The sequence below is a fragment of the Ovis aries genome, chromosome 21, assembly GCF_016772045.2.
Source record: "Ovis aries strain OAR_USU_Benz2616 breed Rambouillet chromosome 21, ARS-UI_Ramb_v3.0, whole genome shotgun sequence".
NCBI lineage: Eukaryota > Metazoa > Chordata > Mammalia > Artiodactyla > Bovidae > Ovis > Ovis aries.
In genome coordinates this window covers 38,185,672-38,212,534 of record NC_056074.1, presented here as the reverse complement: position 1 = coordinate 38,212,534, position 26,863 = coordinate 38,185,672, and the positions used below count along the sequence as shown (strand labels likewise).

General features: G+C 37.8%; 1 protein-coding gene across 1 annotated transcript; it reads right to left on the bottom strand.

Annotated features, from left to right (window-relative positions):
* LOC101119087 (organic anion transporter 7) lies at positions 1-25,098 on the bottom strand. Its single transcript, XM_004019625.6, has 10 exons — positions 24,653-25,098; positions 23,864-23,967; positions 14,514-14,668; positions 14,242-14,410; positions 12,835-12,958; positions 5,314-5,429; positions 4,423-4,637; positions 2,829-2,937; positions 1,916-2,119; positions 1-1,017 (listed from the first exon to the last, which is right to left on the bottom strand). The coding sequence occupies exons 1-10, from the start codon at positions 25,052-25,054 to the stop codon at positions 957-959; spliced, it is 1,659 nt and encodes a 552-aa protein (XP_004019674.1). The 5' UTR covers positions 25,055-25,098; the 3' UTR covers positions 1-956.
* Between the last annotated feature and the right edge of the window lie 1,765 nt (positions 25,099-26,863).

Here is a 26,863-nt window from a genome sequence, read left to right as displayed (position 1 = left end):
TTTGGTCTTTTTCCAGTTTATTTTTGATGACTGTACAATATTTTAAAATATTGCATTATCCTTTTAAAACTTAGAATATAGAAACTGATAAAGAAAATAAAATATCATAAAGGTACTTTATCATTTTGGTGAATATTAATATTTTTCTAGATTTATCCCATAAGTTTTTAGAGTTTTGTCCAATAGAGGTTTTAAATGAGTATTTAGTCAAATATACCTATATTTAAACTGCTGGTATTTGTTTTTACTAATCAGAAAGGTTTCTTAATCCTGAGATTTTGTACCCACATTTTCTATTGAATAATGTGACTTTATTGTTCCATTCATCATTTTAAACATGTGGAGTACTTTTTCAAATTATTAGTCGTTTATTTCCAAAGTTAATGATACTTATTACATAATCATTTATTTCCATCAGTGATTTATGCTGTCACAGTTTCCAAATTTCAAGTGTTCTACATGCCACAGGCCTATTCTGGATGTCTTTTGAGTTATAAATGCATCTGCATTTCATTTCAGCATGTGCTGCCTCAAATACTTGCACCACCTTCCCTCCATTAACTTCATTTTTTGAATCTTGCCTATTATTAACCTGTAGATAAATTTGTAACTATTTTTCAAGTTGTTCCCCTAATAATTATTCCATCAATGACTGTGCCATTAATTGGAACAGAATCAATGGTTTTTAATGCTGTTTTGTCTCTCTATCCAGAAACATACATGTTTTATTATGATTCCTTTAAAAGCATCATGACTTTCCTTAAACTTCATATTATGATCAGTCATAGGTATTTTGTATGTAGTTATTTAGAACTGCAATTATAAATGAGGTCCATTTTCCTATTACATCTTTTTATTTATTTGTTTTCCAAATTTTACCAATATTTGGGAATGACCCCAATTTTTCTTTTTTATCTTGCTCTTTGATTAGCAGATAGTGCTTGGAATGGAATTCCTTAAAATTGTGTCACTTTCGTGAAAGTACCGTCCGGCTTTGCTTTTCTTGAGTCTTTTCTCCTAGAGCAAATACAATGAAAACAACAAAAGAACAAGATTAAAAAACATGGAAAAGGCACCTATGCCTTAAATTCTTTAGAGAAAATGGATTGTGTTGCTCTGTGAGTATTGATAAAAACACTGACACCTGTCCTGACGATCTGAGTAAGTTTTGTGAAGAAAAAAAGCCATGCTCCCAGGACAGGATCTGGGAAGGCAGCTTTGATATTAGAAACCAAGGTGATGGCTAACTGGGTCTTTGGAAGAGGCAAAGGAAGTATACAGAAGTTTCAAAATCCTTTCAAATTCTTGATCTTTAAAAAATACCAGTAATTACCATCCTTCTCATCTCTTTTTCAACACTTTCATTCCTAATGAAAATCAGATGGTCTGAATCTCACAGGCAGCAAAACATGACTCCTTCTCCTAAGATATATTGTCATCTTAGATGGAGGAGGGGCTCCTGCCCTCTCCTTGGTCTCCCTCAGGGACCTGCTTCAGTGATCAGGGCAGGTCACAGACCTACAGACATCAGTAATCTCAGAGAGCTTACTGCCCTCACTGGGCTGAGGGCTGCCCGGGCCTGAGGGGTGAGAATCTGATGTTTAAATCTGTGCATGTTTTTAAAACACCTTCAGGGATTGTTTATGTTACAGTAGGGCACCTAATTTTGACTTCTTCATCACTAAACCTACTGGTGCCTACTGGTGCTGGTCTGGGTGATCCAGGGAGTCTTGGGGGAGTCTGAGGTCACTGTGGGGAGGGATGAGGCTGTAGCTAAAGTGAAGGCACTGACCACTTAGAGACATCTAGATATAAGCCTTCCCCTGCTGACAATGACCTTGTATGATGTCTTGGCCTTCTTAGCACAGACCTGTATCACATAGAAACTCTAAGGGACAACCAGGGGTTTACTCACTCCTTTTCCACATCCTGAATGGAGTCAGGTAGAGGCTTATTCTTGGTTTCAGGTAGAAGTGGGACAACAAGGCCACCAAGGATGCAGCAGACTCCATAGATGATCCAAGGCAGGTGGGAGGAATACACTGTTAAGATCATCAAGAGGGGAGCCAGGGCTGCCCCAATATTAGAAGCAATTCCCAAGAATCCTGAAGCTGTTACCCTTGGAGTGAAAACAACAATACAAAAATAATCTGGTATAAATCCATACATGTAATATGAGATTTATTATTTTGCTTTGATTATGAGAGACCACATGGGGTTCCTAGGTGGAATTAGAGGTAAAGAACCTGCCAGTGTAAGGGACTCAGGTTCAGTTCCTGAGTTGGGAAGATCCCCTGGAAGAGGGCATGGCAACTCATCAGTATTCTTCCTTGGAGAATCCTTTAGACAGAGCAGCCTGGTGGACTACAGTCCATAGGGTCACAAAGAGTCAGGCATGACTGAAGCAACTTAGCATGCGTACAGGCATGGGAGACATCACAGCAGTCTTTAGATACATGAAGACTAATAATGTACTTTTACATTTAAAATATACTCTTATTTGCTCACAATTTTTTTCAAGTGCATGTGTTTTTTAAAAAGTCTTTGTTATTTAAAAATGTTCTTTCCCACAGCACCTTAATGGCTCAGCAGATTATGGGAGATGATACATTAAAGGGCTTAACATGCCTAACAAAATTGAGAATTTGATTAAAATTTTGGCTCTAATTTTTATTATTAATACTACTACAATCAATGCTTTTGATAATGATTAGTTTTCTAATGATTAGTTTTCTAATGATTTAGATTAGTTTTCTTCCTTCTATAAGTCTTAATTAGCTGGGAAAGGTCTGTTTTGACTCTGCTAGAGCTTCCATGAGCTTGTGTACCTGAGAACGGTGGGGATTAGTTCATTTCCATGGACAAAAGAACACATGAGTGTCATAGAAGAAACCGCTATTCCCAAAGTTGACGCAGCCATACGCAGGGTCTGCATTTCTGGAGGAGAAGATGAGTGAGACTCAGGAAATCTGAGCTGAAGAAATCAACATCTCCCAAATTATAAGTGAAAAAGACCTAGTTGGAAACATTTGCATGTGTTAAATACACAGTGGGCTTCCCTGGTGGCTCAGATGGTAAAGCGTCTGCCTGCAAAGAGGGAGACCCAGGTTCGATTCCTGGGTTGGGAAGGTCCCCTGGAGAAGGAAATGGCAATCCACTCCAGCACTCTTGCCTGGAAAATACATAGTAGAGAAAATGCATGGAGTGGAGAATGTGCATAGATTAATAGCTGAGGAATGTGACTTATCTGTATATTACAGCCTAAATGAGAATTTAAAAACCTGAGTATTTGAATCAACTGTATCTGCATACCAGAGATTTTAGAAGTTTCCTAAAGATAGAGGGGGTAACAAAATCCCAGCAAGGGTTTGCTTTCATTTATTCTGGCCAGTGTCTCCTCTGTCTTTCATGTATAACATAGGACTATCATATGAGCAATTATTGACAGATGTTAAGACTCATCAATATCCTTTAAAACTCATGTGTTTACACAATATTGCCATAGGGCTAGTAATGCAGTAGAGAATCATTAAAGAATGGGGCTCATGTTAACGGATAAGCTGGAAAATAGCTTGATCTAGAATAATATTTTAAGATTTAAGAATAAGGACCTGTTTTAGGGGGAAAATAGACTTTGGAAACCTCTGAAAAGATGTTTCAGACAGTCAGTTTTCTATCCCATTAAAAAAAAATCATGAAAGTGTTACAACATTGGAGTGGGCTCTGTTGAAAGGCAGCAAATTTCCATTGATGCTGATATTCAAGATGGGATCCTGTATAAATGCCAGTACACTGGAGGTTACCTGAAGCATGGTGACCATCTGGCTTCCCCTATTCATTGCATATGGTCATTCAATTTAGTAACATGGATTTTAAGAGAGGCTCTTAACAGCTTAATGAATTTTCCCCTATTCTACACATCTACTATGCTTGAAGGGAAGGGATTAAAAATACCTTGGAGTCAAGATGACAACCTAGAACCAGGTTGAAGTTATGGTGACCTAATTCCGGACACATGAGTGGATACATAGAGTCAGGTAGTAAAGTGTCACTGACACTGTCATAATAGGAAAGAGACCAAACAGAGAAAGTGGCAGTATTGTGTCCTCACATGAGATACAATTTGATATATGACATAATATTACCATTTACAGTTACAAGTGTGATTGGCCAAAGGGTACGTAATCAATTGCTGTCCCAGGTACCAATTACCAAACACATGTCAGATATGATGAAGACAACTAGTTGTCTGAACTGTCTGAACTATTTTGCAGCCACTTAATGGCAGAATCTATCCTAAATCCTCAGACTGGTTTTGGAGAATCCTTAGAACCTAGCCTTCACTTCCTACTGGCTTCAGATTCTGTCTTCAAATACCTGGGGTAAGACATTTTCTCATTTCAACCTGTGCTCTTTTCTCACCTTGAGGCACAAATGTGATGGCCAGAATGGAGATTCCAAGAAGAAACAGGAAGAGTGTCTGGCTTACTTGACGGCCCAGGTGATTCAGTGCCAAAAAAGCAACATAATTGGCTGGGAGGTTGACTGCGCCAAAAAGAACTTGAAACAGGAAAACATTGTTTCCCATATACTGGAGGTGGAGAATCAGACCAAAAAATGACATGAAGTTTGCAAATCTGTGGTGAACAAAGATGAACGACATTTACCATAAGGTTTAGAGCCTTTGTCTTACAAATGATGACCATAACTATTAACCAAGCAGCCAGTAGTTGGTTCTAAAGTATAAAAACATGATAGGTTTTATGAAATATTTCCTCATACAGTGATGATTTTAAAATTATAAGATAGTTATATATTTGGAGCTCCTAATTATTGTTAAGTTTTGGAGGAGGATTTGGAGGACACATCCAAATATTTTTGTGGAGGACACATGATGGAACCTTCCAGGGATTTAGAGTTTTTCTGTATCTTTATCTGGGTGATGGTTGCATATTTACATATGGAAATATTCATCAGGCTATGTATTCTTCTTCATTTTATGGTTTGTAATTTTACCTTAATTAAAATGGAAACAAACAAGTGAAGAGAGTTAAAGCCAACACTGTATCATGAGAACATCGGAAGTTCTTAGCCTCAGTTTCCAGTGATGAACTTGGTAGGGTGATATGATAAACAGAACTCTAGCTCTGGGTCAGTCTTTTCATAACCCTTTGACTATTCAACACGACAGTTATCATTATGGCTTTTTCTCTGTTTTATCTCAGATCTGTTCCCACCATGTTGCTCTTATAATAAGGAATAGATTCATGTCTCCACTATTTTAACATCTCTCATGCACTGTGTGAAGCCCACCTCACAAAGGACAGGAGACAGATCCTTTTACGCAGGTTGGGTGTGCGGAACAAGTCAAACACAGAAGTCTTGATCTGTGCTGCCTCCAGCTCCTCCTGCATGGCAGATCTCAGGACCTTCAACAACAACAAACTGTTCAGTTGTCACACAGTGGTAGGCATTGTGAGGCCCCCAACAGAGGACAAGATAGACAACTTCCCTTTCTGTCTACTGGAAAATATAGTCATTGAAAATGCAATGATGGGTGTAAAAGTGATATGAATAGGGAATTGCTGAGTTAAAAGGAACTGAAGGAAATTATGTAGCAAAAAAATACTTAAACACAGGATTTGAGAGGGCTGCAGGGCATTAGAAAGGGATTATATGTCAGATATGCAGATAAGAAAGGGAGTCAAATCAGGCTTTCTTGGATAATTGTCCAAAGCTCTATTTGTGCCAGATGGGCATGAAAGACCTGGAAACTAAGCTTGGGTATCAGCTGGCTGTCCCTTGCAGAAAAACTGTTTATCTCAGGGAAATAACATTTCCTGAGATTCTTTGTTTTGGTTCTTTGTTCAGTCACTTTTTGGGGAATTCTTGGCCTGTTGTGCCTCCATGAATGAGATGCCTAGAGTTAAATCTGAGGATGAAATCAGGAGAGATCTTGGAGTAGGACGATTTATATTCAGAACTGGTTATAATATGGAGTTACTTAATAGTCCTGCAATATGCTAGGTATATACCTTTAGAAATGTAATTAAATATTTATAAAACTCAGTTCACATCAACAGCTCAATGAACATGAATTTGAGAAACTCCAAGAGATAGTGGAGGACAGAGAAGCTTGGAGTGCCACAGTACATGGAGTTACAAAGACTTGGACACGACTTAGTGACCGAACAGCAACAACAACAACAAAAAGAAAAAGTAGAGGAATCAGAGTAGGAGCAGAGAAGGTGGAGAAAAATCATAGCATTTCTCTCACAAGGATTTCCAGGGCCATACATGAGGCTATAAATGTGCATATGGAATTGTATCCAATTTATCTCAGATACCTATTTATCAGTTATTCAAACAATAGAGTCTTAATTCTTATCCCACCTCTACAAAGGAAAAAATACCATAAAGTCAATTGGAATAATTTCATGAGGAATTCAGGGAAGTGAAAGGCCACCTTAACTGAGAACCTACAAACGCAATAACATCCTTTCAGTTATAACCTGAGTAGTGAAAATATTGGACTTAGGCTTTTAGAAGAGAGGAGCAGGATTGCATCATGGATGATAATGTAAGTTTAGTTCAGTTCAGTCACTCAGTCGTGCCTGACTCTTTGCAACTGCATGGACTGCAACAGGCTAGGCTTCCCTGTCCATTACCAACTCCTGGAGCTTGCTCAAACTCATGTCCATTGAGTTGATGATGCCATCCAACCATCTTATCCTCTGTCATCCTTTTCTCCTCCTGCTTTTAATCTTTCCCAGGACCAGGGTCTTTTCCAATGGGTCAGTTCTTTGCATCAGGTGGCCAAAATATTGGAGCCTCAGTTTCAGCATGTCCTTCCAATGAATATTCAGGACTGATTTCCTTTAGGATGGACTGGTTGGATATCCTTGCAGTCCAAGGGACTCACAAGAGTCTTCTCCAACACCCAGTTCAAAAGCATCAATTCTTTGGCACTCAGCTCCCTTTATAGTCCAAATTTCACATCCATACATGACTGCTGGAAAAACTGTAACTTTGACTAGATGGACCTTTGTTGGCAAAGTGATGTCTCTGCTTTTTAATATGCTATCTAGGTTGGTCATAACTTTCCTTCCAAGGAGTAAGCATCTTTTAGTTTCATGGCTGCAGTCACCATTTGCAGCGATTTTGGAGCCCCCCAAAATAAAGTCTGACACTTTACAGATTTCTCAGGAGGCAGGTGAGGTGGTTTGCTATTCCCATCTCTTTCAGAATTTTCCATAGTTTGTTGTGATCCACACAGTCAAAGGCTTTGGCATAGTCAATAAAGCAGAAGTAGATGTTTTTCTGGAACTCTCTTGCTTTTTCAATGATCCAGCAGATGTTGGAAATTCAGTCTCTGGCCTTTTCTAAATATTCATACCACTCATAGCACTATCCTGGATTAAAATGCATGAAACAGCCCCTGTTTGAGTACCCAGTTGTGTCCTGGAATCAGTGTGAAAATTCATAAAAGCCCTTTGCCAAATTTTTAGATGGTTTGTTAAGCAGTTACCATCCTGTTGGTGGCTTGAAACTGACTATGGTGGTAATATTCACATCACAGCAATTGATCAGCATCACAAATCTGACACCTATGGCTTTTTTTCTTCCTGTAACTAAAGTGTTAAACATTTCCCAGCACACCCTGGCTTGATCCCCGCTATAAGTTCTCTGCTGTCTGTAAGAGAATCGCTTCAGGTTTGCTGTTGTTCAGTCACTCAGTTGTGTCATACTCCCTGTGACTCCACGGACTGCAGCACTCCAGGTTTCCCTGTCCTTTGCCATTTCCCAGAGCTGCTCAAACTCATGTCCACTGAGTCAGTGATGCCAGCCAACAATTTCATCCTCTGTCATCCCCTTCTCCTCCTGCCTTCAATCTTGCCCAGCATCAGAGTCTTTTCTAATGAGTCAGCTCTTTGCATCAGATGGCCAAAGTAGTGGAGTTTCAGCTTCAGCATCAGTCCTTCCAATGAGTATTCAGGATTGATTTTCTTTAGGGTTGCCTGGTTTGATCTCCTTGCTGTCCAAGGGACTCTCAAGAGTCTTCTCCAACACCACAGTTCAAAAACATCAACTGGGTAATGGTGTATGATCTTTTTAATTGTTGAATTTGATTTTCTAACATCTTGTTGATGGTTTTTTCAACTATACTCTTCAGGAATGTTGGCCTATTTTTTTTTTCGTTTCTTTTCTCATGGTATCTTTGTTTCATTTTGGTGTCAGAATCATATTGGCCTGACAAAATGAATATAGAAGGTTTTTCCATTTCTTTATTTAAATTTTTAAATTTATTTATTTTAATTGGAGGTTAATTACTTTACAATATTGTATTGGTTTTGCCATACACCAACATGAATCCACCACAAGTATACAGAATAGACTTTAAATGAATGGATGAAAACAGACATTCCATAAAAATGATAACCAAAACAGAGCAGGGATAGTAACCTTGTATGGATAAAATAGACTTTAATTGAAAACTGTCACAAGAGTCCAAGAAGGTAATTTATAATGGCAAAAGGATCAATCTGACACAAGTATATGACATATAACCTACAAAGACTGAATTGAGAAGAAGTAGAAAGCCTCAATAGATGAATACCTAATAAACAGCATGAGGCAGTAATTAAAAATCCCAGAAATAAAGCCTAAAATTATATAGCATTACAGGTGAGTTCTACCAAACATTTAAAGAATTAATATGAATCTTCTCAAACTCTTCCAAAAAATAGAAGATAGAAATTCTTCTAAATTAATTTTGTCAGGCCACTATGATCCTAACAGCAAAGTGAGACAAAGAAACCATAAGGAAAGAAAAGAAAGAAAAAAAATACAGGCCAACATTCCTGAAGAATATGGTCGAAAAAATAAGCAATGAGATGTTAGCAAACCAAATTCAACAGCATATTGAAAAGATCATACACCATTACCCAGTGGGCTTTATTCCTGGGATGCAAGGATGGTTCAGTACAAGCAAATGAGTGTGATACACCAAAGTAGCAGAATGAAGGCTAAAGATCATATGATTCTCACAACAAACGCTGAAAATGCATTTGACAAAATTCAAGACACTTCCATGGCAAAAATTCTCAGCAAATTAAGTACTGAAGGAACTTCCATTAAAGGCCATGTATGAAAAGCCCACAGCTAACATCATACTCTGTGGTGAAAAGCTGAAAAGTTTTCCCCTAAGATCTGGAACTAGACAAGGATCGCACTTCAGTTCAACATAGAATTGGAAGTCCTGGCCAGAACAATTAGGTAAGAAAAAAATAAGGCATCCAAATCAGAAAGAAAGAAGTAAAATGATCTTCTTTTAAGACAACATGATCTTATTTGTAGAAAAACCTAAACACATATCCAAAAAGTTGTTAAAAGTGAATTCAGTTAATTTGCAAGATAAAAAATTAACATATGAAATCAGTTGTATTTCTATACACCAGCCACAAGCTATCTAAAAATAACATTAAGAAGACAGTCTTATTTGCAATATCATCAAAAACAATAAAGCATTTAGGAATAAACTTAACCAAGGAGGTGAAAGACTTGCATATTGAAAACATTGAAGAAAGAATTTAAGGCAAATACTAGAAACTTAAAAGACTCCAAGCTCATGGATTAAACAAATAAGTATTGTTAAGATGTCCATACAACACAAAGCAATATGCAGATTCAATAAATCCCTGTCAAAATCCCATTGACATTCTCTACAGAAATAGAAAAAAAAACCCTAAAATTCACATGGAAATACAGAAGACCCCCTGACAGTCAAAGCATTTTTGAACAGGAACAAAGCTGGAAGCATCACATATTCTTGTTTCAAAATATATGACAAAGCCACAGTAACCAAGAGCATGATACTGGCATAAAGACATATAGACCAATAGAACAGAGTAGAGAGCCCAGCAATAGACTCATGTATATACAGACAATTGATTTCTGACAATTGTGCCAAGAATTCACAATGGGGACAAGATTGTTTTTAATAAATGGTGTTTATTAAAATTGGATATCTACATGCAAAAAGTGAAGTTGGAAACTTACCTTACACTATGCGCCTGTGGGTGACTCATGTCAATGTAAGGCAAAACCACCACAATATTGTATAGAAATTATCCTCCAATTAAAATAAAGTAAGTTAAGAAAAATAAAAAATCAACTTAAATAGATTAAAGACTAAAAACCTAAACTGTAAAATTGCTAAAGAAAATATAGGAGAGAAGCTTGTTGATATTGGTCTTGGCAATGATTTTTTGGTTCTGACACCAAAAGAACAGGTAATAAGGAAAAATATACAAATGGTACTATGTCAAACTGAAAAGCTTTTAAAAAGTTAGGAAATAATCGACAAAATGAAAAAGCACCTGCAGACTAGAAGCAAATATTTGCAAGCCATGTGTCTTATAGAGGGTTAATATCCAGAATCTATAGGAAACTCCTACAACTCAGTAGTGAAAAACCCAAATAACTCAATTAAAAGCTAGTTTTAATTGAGTCAGTCAAAGCTATGGTTTTTCCAGTAGTCATGTACAGATGTGAGAGTTGCATTATAAAGAAGGCTGAACAATTAATAACTGATGCTTCAGAAGATGCTGGAGATGACTCTTGATGAGTCCCTTGGACAGTAAGGAGATCAAACTAGTCAATCCTAAAGGAAATCAACACTAAATTTTCATTGGAAGGACTGATACTGAAGCTCCAATACTTTGGCCACCTGATGTGAAGAGCTGACTCATTGGAAAAGACCCTGATGCTGGAAAAGATTGAAGGCAGAAGGACAAGGGTATGGCAGAGGATGAGATGGTTGGATGGCATTGCTAACTCAATGGACATGAGTTTGAGCAAACTCCAGGAGATAGTGAAGGACAGGGGAGCCTGGTATGCTGCAGTCAATGGGCTTGAAAAGAGTTGGACATGACTTCATAACTGAGCGGCAACAAAAAATGGGCATACAAACTGAATAGACATTTCTGCAAAGACCACATACAAATGGCCAACAGGTACATAAAAAAATGCTTGACATCACTAATTGTTAGGGGAAGGCAAATCAAAATTATGAGTTACCACTGCACACCAGTTAGAATGGCTATTATAAAAAAAAGTAATAAGTATTGGTGAAGATGTGGAGAACAGGGTATCCTTGTACACTGTTGCTGGGAATGCGAAATGCTGTGACCACTATGGAAACAGTATGGAGGTTCCTCAAAAAATTGAGACTGGAACTAGTATATTATCCTGTAATCCTTCTTTTGGATATACATTCAGAGGAATTGAAATCAGGATCTTGAAGAGATATCTGCCCTCATATATTCATTGGATCATTATTCCCAATAGCTAAGATATGGAAACAAATGTCCATCCATGGATGAATAGAAAAGGAAAGTGCCATCTATATATATGCAAAATGGTATATTATTCAGCAATAAAAGTAAAGAAATTTTGCCATTTGTCACAGTGTGATTAACCTAGAGGATATTATGCTACAAAAAATAAGCCATGTGCAAAAAAACAAATACTACAGGATATCACTTATACAAGTAATCTAAAATAATTAAACTCAAAGAAACAGAGAGTTTCTGAAAAGTGCTTGCCAGGTGTTGGGGGCTGTGAGAAATGGGGCAATATTTATCATAGAGTACAAAGCTTAAGTTGAGCAAGATAAATCAATCCTAAAGAACTCTACTCTATAGCATTGTGTCTAGGGTTATAATACTGTACTGTGCACTCAAAATTTGCTGTGATGGGAGGTCTTATATTGTGTTATCACAAAAAATAATAAATAAAGAAGGATGGAGAAAGTTTTAGGAGGTAATGGATATGTTTATTGTATCAACTGTCGTGATGATGTTCAGATGTATACTAACTTGCAAATCCATCAAGTTGTACATTAAATAGGTACAGCTCTTTGTATGTTAAAACCTCAATAAAGTGGCTTCAAAAAATTGATCAGATGTGCCAATGAGTAAATTTGCAGAAATGTTTTATTGTTCTTGTTTGACTGTCTAGCCCCTAACCTTCTCTTTTTCCTACTAACAAGGGCAGATGATTTCTCCTTGTCTCTATTAGCATTCTTTCCATTCTTGTATCATTGCAAACAAACAAAGTTAATAACGGGCTTCCCTCATAGCTCAGTTGGTAAAGAATCCACCTGCAATGTGGGAGGCCCTGGTTCAATTCCTGGATTGGGAAGATCCACTGGAGAAGGGATAGACTACCCACTCCAGTATTCTTGGGCTTCCCTGGTGGCTCAGCTGGTAAAGAATCCGCCTGCAGTGTGGAAGATCTGGCTTCAATCCCTGGGTTGGGAAGATCCCCTGGAGAAAGGAAAGACTATCCACTCCAGAATTCTGGCCTGAAGAATTCCAGGGACTGTATAGTCCATGGGGTCTCAAAGAGTCGGACACGACTGCTTTTCACTTTCACATGCGCTTTTCTGCATGGTCACTAAGCTGCCCTTCTTGCCTTACCATCTCGACAAAAGAGCCATTGGAATGTTAACTGGAAAGAAATGGATTCGGTTTTTTTGTTTTGTTTTGTTTTGTTTTTACTTTCTCTAACACAAAGGGCGGCGAATACACAGTCTACAATCATACATATGAAGTGCTTTCTGCCTTTGTTGAGTGAAATATCTGCATTCAGTCCCTTCAGCATCATCATGCTCTCTCTTAATAGTCACTCAAACAATGTGGGCAGCTATTGAAGACCAGGACAATAAGCTAAGTAGACCCCAATCACACCTGTGTTCCCGCCCTTTATTCACTTGGACACCGACTAGAGTGTATGTCAGGTCACGTCATCCCAATCCCCTCTCCTGTTCACCTCCATAGTTAGGGATTCTCCAGCATTCTTCCTTCCATTCCTGTGTGCAGCTTTTTTAAGCTCCTTTAAGCCCTCCTCAGGTCTGTTGGTGATAATCAGCCACCGAGCAGACTCTGCCAGCCACCTGATCAAAGAAGAGAACAGGGCTGTAACCAACTCTCATTTCCTCATTTTTTCACATACCTTTTTTTCCTGAAATACCTCTTCCCTCCCATCTAATACCTATCTCTTGTTTTGTTACACCAGAAAATATAATGCATATTCTCTCGTACCATAACTAGGAGCTTTCCTGATAGTTAAGTCGATAAAGAACCCACCTGCAATGCAGGACAGCCTGGTTTGATTCCTGGGTTGGGAAGATCCTCTGGATAGCCTACCCACTCCAGTATTCTTGGGCTTTCCTTGAGGTTCAGCTGGTAAAGAATCCACCTGCAATTCGGGAGACCTGGGTTCGATCCCTGGGTTGGGAAGATAACCCTGGAGAAGGGAAAGGCTATCCACTCCAGTATCCTGGCTTGGAGAATTCCATGGACTGTATAGTCCATGGAGTCGCAAAGAGTCAGACATGACTGAGTGACCTTCACTTTCACCATAATTAGGAAACGGTGAAGATGTCAGAGACCTTTACTGCCAGAATATAGACTTGGAGTCATAGTGTTCCCTTCCTATTATTCAGAGGGATAGTATCAGTTTTAGCAAATAAAATAGTGTGATTAGTTAAATTTGAATTTAGATTAACAGTGAATATGAGTAAACCTTGAGTACCACTACATCCCATGCAGTATTTTGTACATATACTAACAAGTATTTGCTGTTTATTTGAAATTTTACTTTAACGAGACACTATATTTTTATCAGGTTAGTAAATAAAAATACAGAAAAGTAGTGAAAGTGTTAGATTTTAGTTGTGCCCAACTCTTTTCGACCTTTGGACGGTAGCCCTCCAGGCTCCTCTGTCCATGAAATTCTCCAGGCAAAAACACTGGAGTGGGTAGCCATTCCCTTCTACAGGGGATATTCCTGTTCTAGGGATCAAACCCGGGTCTCTTGCATTGCAGGCAGATTATTTACCATCTGACCCACCAGGGAATCCCAAATGAAAATGCAGAACTCTCAAGTAAGTAGAAATTTCATGTAAACAATGAGTGATTTTTAGTGTAACTAGGCTCCGTTCAATATTTGGGGTTATTATATAAAAATTTCATGTTTTATCTAAAATTCACATTTACCTGAACATCCTTGGTATTATCTTGTAACACTAACTGTTCTACTTCTTTAATTGTACACAGGGCACAGATTAGTTAAGCATGTGTTCAAATATTGACTAAGACCAGTCAGAATTCTTGCATCCTAACTCCCGGTACCTTGGATCTAGGATCTTCTCAGATAAAGAAAGAAATTTTGTACCTTGAGGAGAGAAAGAAGACAAATAATGGTACAGAAAACACCAGCTGAAGGGTGCGCCAGTCTCTAATGGCAAAAGCGAGTCCTCCCAGGATGATCTTGCCCAAGCAAGCAGCACAGATGGACAGGGTCATTCCCATGACTTGGAATCGGGGCACTGTCCATTCTACAACTGAAAGAAAACACAAACAGGATCTTGACTTCAGACAAAGTTAGAATTTAAAAAATAAAATTTAAGGCTTGGAAAATGTCAAAGACCCAAAGTTTTGACTTACTAAGAACAGTACAATTTGTCAGGATGCTCATGGTAGAAAACCCAGCCAAGAAGCGTAGTGAGCAGTAAATGAGGTAGGTGGGAGCAAAGGCTGCACTGGTGTCAGCAATGGCAAGCTGGAGCAAACAGCATCTGAAAATTAATCTCCTCCCAAACCTGAGAAATGGAAACAGGTTAGATACAGTAGTAGTAACAACAGTATAGTAGAAATGAAAAGAAAAAAAAAAGAATACACACTTTGAAATTTAGGGGATGTTTTCTAATTTTCTTATTTTTATTTTTTATTTTATTTCATTTTATTTAAATTTTATTTTTACTTTATTTTACTTCACAATACTGTATTGGTTTTGCCATACATTGACATGAATCCACCACGGGTGTATACGAGCTCCCAATCCTGAATCCCCCTCCCACCTCCCACCCCATATCATCTCTCTGGATCATCCCCATGCACTAGCCCCAAGCATCCTGTATCCTGCGTCAGACATAGACTGGCACTTCGCTTCTTACATGATAGTATACATGTTTCAATGCCATTCTCCAAAATCATCCCACCCTCTCCCTCTCCCTCAGAGTCCAAAAGTCCGTTCTATACATCTGTGTCTCTTTTGCTGTCTCGCATTCAGGGTCATCATTACCTTATTTCTAAATTCTGTATATATGTGTCAGTATACTGTATTGGTGTTTTTCTTTCTGGTTTACTTCACTCTGTATAATCGGCTCGAGTTTCATCCATCTCATTAAAACTGATTCAAATGTATTCTTTTTAGTGGCTGAGTAATACTCCATTGTGTATATGTACCACAGCTTTCTTATCCATTCATCTGCTGATGGACATCTAGGTTGTTTCCATGTCCTGGCTATTATAAACAGTGCTGCGATGAACATTGGGGTACATGTGTCTCTTTCAATTCTGGTTTCCTCGATTTTCTGTTTTTCTTCCCTCTACCTTGTTTTTTTTAAAAATTAAATTTATTTATTTCAATTGGAAGCTAATTACTTTACAATATTGTGATGGTTTTTGCCATACATTGACATGAATCAGCCATGGATGTACATGTGTCTCACCATCCTGAACCCCCCTCCCCCCTCCCTCCTCACCCCATCTCTCTGGGTTGTCCCAGAGCACCAGCTTTGAGTGCCCTGCTTCATGCATCAAACGCGCACTGGTCATCTATTTTACATATGGTAATGTACATGTTTCAATGCTATTCTCTCAAATCATCCCACCCTTGCCTTCTCCCACAGAGTCCAAAAGTCTGCTCTTTACATCTGTGTCTCTTTTGCAGTCTTGTATACAAGGGTTGTCATTACCATCTTTCTAAATTCCGTATATATGTGTTAATATACCGTGTTGATGTTTCTCTTTCTGGCTTACTTCACTCTGTATGATAGGCTCCAGTTTCATCCATCTCAATAGAACTGACTCAAATGTGTTCTTTTTTATAGCTGAGCATTATTCCACTGAGTATATGTACCACAACTTCCTTATCCATTCATCTGCCGATGGACATCTAGGTTGCTTCCATGTCCTAGCTTTGTAAACAGTGCTGCAATGAAATTTTGTTGTGATATAATTGAAATACAGCACTGGACAAGTTTAAGGTATACAGGATAATGATTTGCCTTGTGTCATGAAATGATTATCACAATAAATTTAGTGAACATTCATCATCCCATATAGATGCAAATTTAAAGGAAGGGGAAATTGTTTTCTGTGTGACGAGAACTCAAGATTTATTATCTTAACAGCTTTCATATATAAAACACAGCCATGTTAATTATATTCATCATGTTATATACATTGCATCCCTAGTACTTATAACCGAAAGTTTCTACCTTTTGACTGCTTTCATCCAATTTCCCCACTTCTCATGTCTGCCTCTGGTAACAAAGCTTCCTGTGAGTTTGTTTGCTTTTGGAGTCTAACTGACCTACAATACTAGGTTAGTTCCTATTACACAACATAGTGATTCAGTATTTCTATACATATCAAAATGGTCACCATGGTAAGTCTAGTTTGTCACCATACAAAGATATTACATAGTTAATGACTATACTCCCCACACTGTACATTTCATACCCTTGACTCATTTATTGCACACCTGGAAGTTTAAACCTCTTAGTCTCCCTCATCTATCTTTTCCCCCACATCCCTGTCCCTCTAGAACCACCTGTTTTTTCTCTTTATCCGTAACTGTTTCTGTTTTGTTCATCGTTTTCTTTTTATATTGCACATATTGGTGAAGTTGGCATTTGTCTTTCTCCGTCTGAATTGTTTCACTCAGCATAATACCTACTAGGTGCATCCATGTTGTCACAAATGGCAAGATATCATTCTTTTCCATGGCTGAGAAATATTCCATTTTAGGGCTTCCCAGGTGGCACGGTGGTAAAGAACCTGCCTGCCAATGTGGGAGCTGCAAGAGATGTGGGTTTGATCCCTGGGTTGGGAAGATCTCCTGGAGCAGGAAATGGTAACCCATTTCAGTATTATCACCTGGAAAATTCCATGGACAGAGGCCTGGAGAGCTACAGTCCATGGGTTTGCAAAGAGTCAGACATGTTTTCTCAATACTTGTTCCTGAGGAGGGCCATCTTTTTCTATTGTATATTCTTTAATTGCCCATATACATGTGATGAGTTTGTTTCTGGGCTTTCTATTGGGTTCCATTGATCTGTGAGTCTGGTTTTGAGCTCATATAAAACCTTGATTACTGTATCTTTGTAGTGTAGCTTGAAACCAGAAAGCATGATACTCTAGCTTTGCTCTTCTTTCTCAGGATTGCTTTGGCTATTGAGGGGTCTTTCATGCTTCCATATAAGTTTTAGAATTATTTATTCTATTTCTGTAAGAAATAACTTTGGTAATTTGATAAGGAGTGCATTGATTTTGGGCATCACCTTGGGCAGTATGTTCATTTTAGCAATATTTATTCTCTAATCCTTGAGGACAGTTTATCTTTCCTCTTTTGTTGTTGTCTTCCATTTCTTTCATCAATGACTAATAGTTTTCCAAGTACAGATATTGTACCCCTTCATTTGGGCTTATTCCTAGGATTTTTATTCTTTTTGATGCAACTATAAATGGGATTGCTTTCTTAATTTTTCTCTCTGATTGTTAGTGTACACATTGTTAGCATATAGAAATATAACAGGTTTCTGTAAATTAATTTTATATCCTGCTGCTGCTGCTGCTGCTAAGTTGCTTCAGTCATCTCTGACTTTGTGCAACCCCATAGATGGTAGCGCACCAGGCTCTGCCATCCCTGGGATTCTCCAAGCAAGAACACTGGAGTGGGTTGCCATTTCCTTCTCCAATGCATGAAAGGGAAAAGTGAAAGTGAAGTCACTCAGTTGTGTCCGACTCTTCGCGACCCCATGGACTGCAGCCTACCAGGCTCCTCCGTCCATGGGATTTTCCAGGCAAGAGTACTGGAGTGGGTTGCTGTTGCCTTCTCCTTATATCCTGCAACTTTGCCAAATTCATTGATGGGTTCTAGTAGCTTTTTGGTAGCATCTTTAGGATCTTCTGTGTATGGTGTCATGTTATTTAAAAACAGTGACAATTTTACTTCTTCCTTTACAGTTTGGATTCCTTTTCTTTCTTTCTTTATTTGATTGTTGTGGCTAGGACTTCCGGTACTATGTAAATAAAAGTGAATAAAAGAGGTGAGAGAAGGTGTCCTTGTCTTGATCCTGATATTACTGGAAATGCTATCGATTTTTCACCATTGAGTATGATTTTAGTTAACTGTGGGCTTGTCACATATGACCTTTATCGTGTTGAGATATGTAACTTCTTTGTTGAGACCTTTTATCATAAATAAATGTTGAATTTTTCAAGGTTTTTCTGCATCTATCAAGATGATCATATGATTTTTATTCTTCAGTTTGTTAATGTGTTTTATTACATTGATTGATTTGCAGATACTGAACCACTGTTGCATCCCTACCCTGGGATAAATTCCACTTAATCATGGTATATGATCCTTTTAATGTATTATTGATTTTTTGTTCTGATATTTATTATTTTTTTCTTTCTCCTAACTTGGGGTTTTGTTTGTTCTTCTTTTTAGTTCCTTGAGATGTAAGGTTTGGTTATTATTTGAGATTTTTCTTGTTTTCTGAAGTAGACTTGTATAAATTTCCTCTTGGTACTACTGTTGCTGATTCCCATAGATTTTGGATTGCTGTGTTTTCAGTTTTACTTGTTTCTAGGTGTTTTTTTTTAATTTTTTCCTTCTTTGATATACTCAGTGAACCATTAGTTGTTTAGTAGCCTTTGTTTTGGAGAAGGCAATGGCACCCCACTCCAGTACGCTTGCCTGGAGAATCCCATGGACGGAGAAGCCTGGTAGGTTGCAGACCATGGGGTCGCGAACAGTCGGAAACGACTGAGCGACTTCACTTTCACTTTTACTTTCCTGCATTGGAGAAGGAAACAGCAACCCACTCCAGTGAGAATCCCCGGGACGGAGGAGCCTGGTGGGCTGCCGTCTATGGGGTCGCACAGAGTTGGACACGACTGAAACGACTTAGCAGCAGCAGCCTTTGTTTAACCTCCATATCCTTGTGTTTTTGGCAGCTTCTTTCTTGTAGTGGATTTCCACTCTCATAGTATTGTGGTCAAAAAAGATGCCTGATAGGATTTCAATTTTCTTAAGTTTACTAAGACTGGTTTTGTGACCTCTCATATGACTTATCCTGGAGAATGTTACATGTGTACTGGAAAAGAATGTATATTCTGTTTTTTTGATGAGCTAATCTATATATACATATGTATATATATGTGTGTGTGTGTATATATATATATATATATATATATATATATATATATATATAAAGACCATCTGGTTTAATGTGCCATTTAATGCCATTATTGATTTTCTGTCTGGATGATCTCTCCATTGGTATAACCAAGGTGCCGAAGTCCCCTATTATTATTGTGTCATGTCAGTTTCTCCCTTTATGTCTGTTAATATTTGCTTTACGTATTTAGGTGCTCCTAATTTGGTGTTTTTTAAAAAACTTAATTTTTAGAGCAGTTTTAGGTTGACTGCAACAATGAAAGGAACATACAGAGATTTCTCAATATACCCTGCCCCTACTCATGCAGTGTCCCTACCTGCTTGCACCAATAGACACATTCCATGCAACTAATGAACCTACAATGATATGTCATTATTTTCCAAGGTTCATTAGGAATACATTAGGATACACTCTTGCTATTGTACATTCTATGGGTTTTGACAAATGTGTAATGACGTGCCCACTGTTACAGTGTCATAAAGAGTAGTTTCACTGCCCTAAAATACCTCTGTATTCTGCCTATTCTTTTATTTTCCTCCTGTGTGTGCTGTGTGCTTAGTTGCTCAGTCCTGTCTGACTCTTTGCGACCCCATGGACTGTAGCCTGTCAGGCTCCTCTGTTCATGGGGATTCTCCAGGCAAGAATACTGGAGTGGGTTGCCATGCCTTCCTCAGGTGGATCTTCCCAATGCAGGGATAGAACTCAGGTCTCCCACGTTGCAGGAGGATTCTACCATTTGAGCCACCAGGGAAGCGCTGTTTTCCTCCTATCTATCACTTATCATTTTACTGTTTCCGTAGTTTTATCTTTTCCAGAATGTAGTTGGACTCATACAGTATGTACACTTTCCCGATTAGCTTCTTTCACTTTGCAGTATATATCTAAAGTTCTTCCATATCTTTTCATGGCTTGATAGTTCATTTCCTTTTAGCATTGAATAAGATCCTATGGCTTGATGTACCACAATTTATTTATGTATGCATTTGCTAAAATGAATGCATTTATTCATGCATTCATCTTCTAAGTTTTAGCTTAGGAGATATGAATAAGGCTGCTATGAACATCCTTGGGTAGGCTTTGTGTGGACATAACTTTTCAGCTCCTTGGTAATTACCAAGGAGTATGATTCCTAGATTATTTGGCAAGAATGTGCTCAATTTTGTAAGAAACTGTTAATATGTCTTCAAAAGCGGCTATATCATTTTACATTCCCATCAGCTATGAATAAGAGAGAGTTCCTGCTGCTCTACATCTTTGCATTTGATGTTATCTATCTATCTATCTATCATCTATCTATCTATCTATCTATCTATATTTGTCATTCTAATAGGTATGTAGTAGTATATCATTGTTTTAGTTTGTATTTCCCTAAAGATATATGTTGTGGAGCATCTTTTCATATGTTTATTTGCCATCTGTACAACTTCTTTGAAGATGTCTTTCAAATTTTCTGACTATATTTTAACTAGAATGTTCATTTTTCTTTAAGAGTTCTTTGTATGCATATGCCTATGGCTGATTCATGTTGATATATGGCAGAAGTCAATACAGTGTTGTAAAGCAATTATCCTCCAATTAAAAATAGATAAATAAATTTCAAAAAGAGTTCTTTGTGTATTTTGGTTAATTATTCTTTTTCAGGTGTCTTTTGCAAGTATATTTTCCCAGTTTGTGGTTTGTCTTCTCATTCTTTTGGTTATATTTCTTTTTGGGCTGTGTGTGCTAAGTCACTCAGTCATGTCTGACTCTTTGCAATCCCATGGGCTGTAGCCCTCCAGGTTCCTCTGTCCATGGGGATTCTCTAGGCAAGAATACTGGAGTGGGTTGCCATGCCCTTCTCTAGGGGATCTTCCCAACCCAGGGATTGAACTCAGGTCTCCCACACTGCAGGTGGTTCTTTACCACCTGAGCCACTAGGGAAGCCTCATTTTTCTTTTTAGTTGTAGTATAATACATAAAATATGATTGGCTATTTTAACCACTTTTGATTATATTGGTCACTCACTGGTATTACATTCATGATGTTAGGCAACCATCATCACTATCTACTGCCAAAACTTTTCAAAATCCTCTGTAGAAACTTTGTACCCATTAAGCAATAACTCCTTATTCCTTTTTCTCCCCAGCTTCTGGTATCTCTAATTTGCATTTCCCTTCACTAATTTTCCTAGTCTATATATTTTATGTAAGTGGGATCATAAATATTTGTTATATTTTGTCTGTCATTTTACTTTACATGTTTTCATGGTCCTACAAGTTTTAGCATGATATACAGAACTTTATTTCTTTTTATGGCTGTACATATCACATTTTACCCATTTATCTGTTGATGGATATGTGTAGTTTTCACCTTTTGGCTATTGTGAATAATGTTGCAATGACATCGTTTTATAAGCTATTTGTTTGAGTCCCTGTTTTCAACTCATCTGATTTTATACCTAGCAATGAAATTGTTAGGTCATATGGTTTCTCTAAATTTAATTTTTTGAAGACTCCAAAAGTATTTGTCATAGTGGTGGTACCAATTTACCTCCCCATCAACAATGTACAAGATTCCAGTTTTACTACATCCTTGTGAAAGCATATTATTTTCCTTTTTTTTTTTCTGGATTATAGCAATCCTAGTACGTGTGAAGTGGCATTTTATTGTGGTTTGACTTACATTTTTAAAATGACATCATGTTGAGCATCTTTTTATATGCTTATGCTCCATATATATAACTGTATAAAGGAAATGTATATTCAAGTCTTTTGCTCATTTAAAAATTGAGTTCTTTGTCTTTTTATTTTTATTTTTACTTTATTTTACTTTACAATACTGTATTGGTTTTGCCATACATTGACATGAATCCTGTAAGAGTTTTTATATAGTCTGGATATTAAACCTTATTCCATCGGTCTATTCACCTATCTTTATTCTCTATATATGATTTACAAATATTTTCTCCCATTAAACACGTTATCTTTTCACTTTATGGATAATACCCTTTGATGTGCTGAAGTTTTTAATTTTGATGAAGGCCCACTTATTTATATCTTCTTTTATTACTCACACTTTTGATGTTATATCTAAGAATCCATTGTCAAACCCAAAGTCAAGAAGATTTACCCCTGTTTTCTCCTAAGAGTTTTACGGTTTTAGGTCTCTTATTAAAGTTGCGAATCCATTTTGTGTTAATATTTGCTATGGTTTTAGGTTTACTTGCACCTTTTGCGTGTATATGTCTAATTGGCACTGTTCCATTTGCTAAACGGCATATTTTACCCATTAAACAGGCTTCAAAACTTTTTCAAAAATCAGTCAGCATAGATATATTGTTTAATTTTTATTTCTGCAAGGTAAACAGTTCTGTGTAACTGAGCTGTTAGAAATGAACACTCTGACTCTGAACACTTTTATATAGTATGTATAATCTAACAGTTCTGCATTACTGAATGGATCAATGGAATAATGCTTCATATCCAGACTTCCCTTGTGGCTCAGCTGGTAATGAATCTGCCTGCAATGTGGGAGACCTGGGTTCAATCCCTGGGTTGGGAAGATCCCCTGGAGAAAGGAAAGTCTACCCATTCCAGTATTCTGGCCCGGAGAATTCCATGGATTACAGAGTCCATGGGGTCGCAAAGAGTCAGACACGACTGAGCGACTTTCACTTTCACTTTCCTATGTATTACAGAACTGTTAGAAATGAACACTGTGACTCTGAACACTTTTATAAGGTACCTTTTTAAATAATCTTACCTTTTATAAGATCATACACTCAGAATTCATGATTTTCAGCTGAGATAATAGATGACATAATGCTAGTAGATGGTAAGGAGCACCTTAATTCCCCATGCCCTTTAGAGAAGACAGACTTGGGTGGTTGGTGGAATTGGCTGGGTTGTCTAATTCAGAAGTGCACTGTCAGGTACAGGATACTTCCATTTCTAAGACCACAAACTGTGACAGAAGTTGTCATTAGATTAATTCCCCTACATGGTTGAAAATATTATGTTTATTGTAGTGTTTTAGAAAAATAAAAATCACGGCCACTGAAATACTTTTTTTATACACCACCAAGATACAATGCTATGTATAACACAGGTTTCATAGGAATGTCTACCAGCATATTTGAGAAATAAGGACATGATAACCATACTCTAAAAATCCACAAGCATTCAGATCAGAGAGGTCAGGAGGGACTGAACACAGGTTGAATCTCATGACGTGAAACATCTTCCTCTCTGTTCCCATAGGAACCTCTTTTTTAACCTTTATAAGCTATTATGTGGCACCTCTGCTCCAAACCTTATCCTAAAACTGCTCCCATGTCTGATGGAGATGTTGTTTCTGTATTCCATACACAGCGCTCACAGCTGATAAAATAGCACTCACCACACTGACAGTAATTCTCCATTTGTTTTTGTTTCTAGATCCCTGGGGACTAAGGAAGCCCCAGGACAGTGTAATTTGCAATAAATATTTCTTAATGGAAGAATATTTATGGGTTCTTGAAAATACCTGAGTAAAGAGAACTGTGATTCAGAGACACTCACCTGTCTGATAAATGGCCATATACGAAGCTTCCCACCAGCATTCCAGCCATGAATAAGAATTTGGCCATTGATTTTAGTGATTGAGATTCACATACCAGGTCCCACTGGATGAGAAAGAAAGCAGCAAAGGAGAGCTCCATGATTTATAACCTCTCAGTAGAAACCTGATTGAAGCAGTTTAAACAATTTGCATGGTTGTTTATTTTATTCCCTTTTCCCTCTCCAGCTTCCTTTATTACATTAGGTGATTTTTACTATTCAGGTCTCAGCTTAAATATAACTTCTTTAAGGAAGCCTTCTCTAAACCTGTTAGATTTAACAACGCCTTGTTTTGTTCCATATTAAGTGGTCCTCAATCTTGGCCATAGCGTGCAATGTTTGAAGGCCTTACAAAGTTTCCTGATGCTAGAATTTTATCACAGATCTTCTTATATGGCTGCTTTGGGATACAGTGCTTGGAGGTTTGCATCAATATCTCTGATATCTCTAATTTACAAGCAAGGCTGAACATTAATGATCCTTTAAACACATCACATAAATTACTTTCTTAATCTTAGGTCTTCCCAAGGATAAAAGCCATATAATAGCAAGGTCACATCTGTTTCTGAGTTCATTAAATTTATTAAATATATAGGTGTTTGGCATTCAATAAAGAAGTAATTAATATTTGCTGAAAGATTGAAGAATGAGCACCTAATAGTGACTAAAAAGGTTAGAAACTTATTTGTTACTCAGTTACCCTTAAAGACTCAGACCATGTACTCACAAGATGTAAATGAGGCCTCTTACCTTAGTCACAATAGTGGAGGTGAAGATGCTTTGGTCATACACCCAGCCGTCCACACAGGACTCTGTGTCCAGGTCAGTTATGTTGGGGAAGGTCCTGTTCAGGTTAAGGAGCTGCCACTGGGGGCGGCTGAAGCGACGACACTTCTCTGGCCTCAGGTTTGAGTCCAGTGGGATGGAGATTCTCAGGAGGGCATCAGGGCTGAGGGTCCGAGTGTCATTAGCAGAGTCAGTGTTATTGTCGAGAATGTGGACCCAACAGTGATGACCAGGGACGGCTGCAGTGAAGTTCTCCAATAGAATATGAGGGTAGGTGATGAGGCTAGAGATACAAAGGAAAAGCATCTGAAGGATCTGGAATCTCCCCAGGCCTCCAACTTGATCCAGGAGGTCCTGAAAGGCCATCGAGGCTGAGCAGTGATCCCCAAGTGGAAGCAAAATGACTATTTAGAGGAGTTCAAAGAGAGGAAAACTTTCACTATGTCACACACTAAGTGTGTATTGATCCTGATCTCAATGTTAGCTCAGTGGGTCCTGGGTCACCTCCACAGCAAGGGCATGGAAGCCAGTTCTCTAGCTTGTTTCGGGATCAGGTTGGTAACTGTTTTCTTTAAAGTCACAGAGAAATACTTTGCTGAGATGCTTCCAGTAATTGACAAAACTGTTTAAAGGTCTACTCTGTGAAAATTCTTTTTGTCAGCAGTGCCCCAAAGTGGCATTGGACTTTGAGCGCCACATCTGTAAATAAAATAAAATAAACCTGCAGCATGGTTTGCAGCCTGTTCCAGAACATGTCATTTGCCAGACTAGAAAGTGAAATGTTATTTTACTGTAAAAATTACTGAAAGTAGGTGTTTTGCTTGTTTAGTATTGAATTTTCATTTAAAAAAGTTAATGAATAGTCCTGAGTTAATTTATAGCAAGTGAAATATGGTACAATATTTTTCTTTTGGTAAATGATATTATTCTGCTTCAAGTCAAATCAAACCACGAATTCCTGTTGAAAATAAAGTACTCGAAATGGGGTCAGGACAGGTAATGATGGAGGACAGAGGGATAAGCCAGTGGTTAGTGCGTTTACCACTTTATTTATTACAGGCTTATTGATTCACTCAGATAACATTTGTGAGGATGTTTTGTGTTCTAGAAATATGGCAGTGTGTAAGATAAGGTCTTCAACTGTAAGACTCTGGTGAGTAAGAGAGAGGTACTTCCATCATTTATTGTTATTTGATTTTGATGATGGCCATTTTGACCAGAGCGAGGTGATACCTCATTGCAAGTTCTGATTTGCATTTGTCTGATAATTAGTGATGTTTAGCATCTTCATGAGCTGTTAATCCATCTGTATGTCTTCTTTAGAGAAATGTCTGTTTAGGTCTTCTGTTCATTGTTTCCTTTGTTTTTATTTTTTGAAATTGAGCTTCGTGAGCTGTATTGTATAGTTGGAAGTAAATTCCTTGTCAGTTGCTTCATTTGCAAATATTTTCTTCCATTCTGTGGGTTGTCTTTTGATTTTGTTTATGGCTTCCTTTGCGTGCAAACGCTTTTGTTTTTTATTTATTTATTTATTTATTTATTTATTTATTTTATTTTTTAAATTTAAAAATCTTTAATTCTTACATGTGTTCCCAAACATGAACCCCCCTCCCACCTCCCTCCCCATAACATCTCTCTGGGTCATCCCCATGCACCAGCCCCAAGCATGCTGTATCCTGCGTCAGACCTAGACTGGCGATTCAATTCTTACATGATAGTATACATGTTAGAATGCCATTCTCCCAAATCATCCCACCCTCTTGGAAAAAAGACACAGATGTGTATAACGGACTTTTGGACTCAGAGGGAGAGGGAGAGGGTGCAAACGCTTTTGAGTTTAACTAGTTCCCATTTGTTTGCTTTTATTTTCATTACTTTAGGAGGTGGAACCAAAAAATATTGCTGTGATTTATGTCAGAGTCTTCTGCCTGTATTTTCCTAGAGGAATTTTACAATATCCCATCTTACATTTAGGTCTTTAATTCATTTTGTATTTATTTTTCTGTATGGTATTAGAGAATGTTCTAATTTCATTATTTTTCATGTAGCTGTACAGTGTTCCAAGCACCACTTATTGAAGAGACTGTCTTTTCTCCATTGTATATTCTTTCCTAATCTTCTCTCTTTTGTCATAGCTCAGGTGACCATAGGTGCATTGGTTGATTTCTGGGCCTT

Bases quoted from the DNA above. Each gene is read 5' to 3' on its own strand.
- LOC101119087 (XM_004019625.6), bottom strand. From the start codon at position 25,054: ATGGCCTTTCAGGACCTCCTGGATCAAGTTGGAGGCCTGGGGAGATTC. The intron at 23,968-24,652 runs GTAAGAGGCCTC...TTTCTCATCCAG, and splicing joins CCTCCACTATTGTGACTAAG to TGGGACCTGGTATGTGAATC. The intron at 14,669-23,863 runs GTGAGTGTCTCT...TCCATTTCTCAG, and splicing joins TATGGCCATTTATCAGACAG to GTTTGGGAGGAGATTAATTT.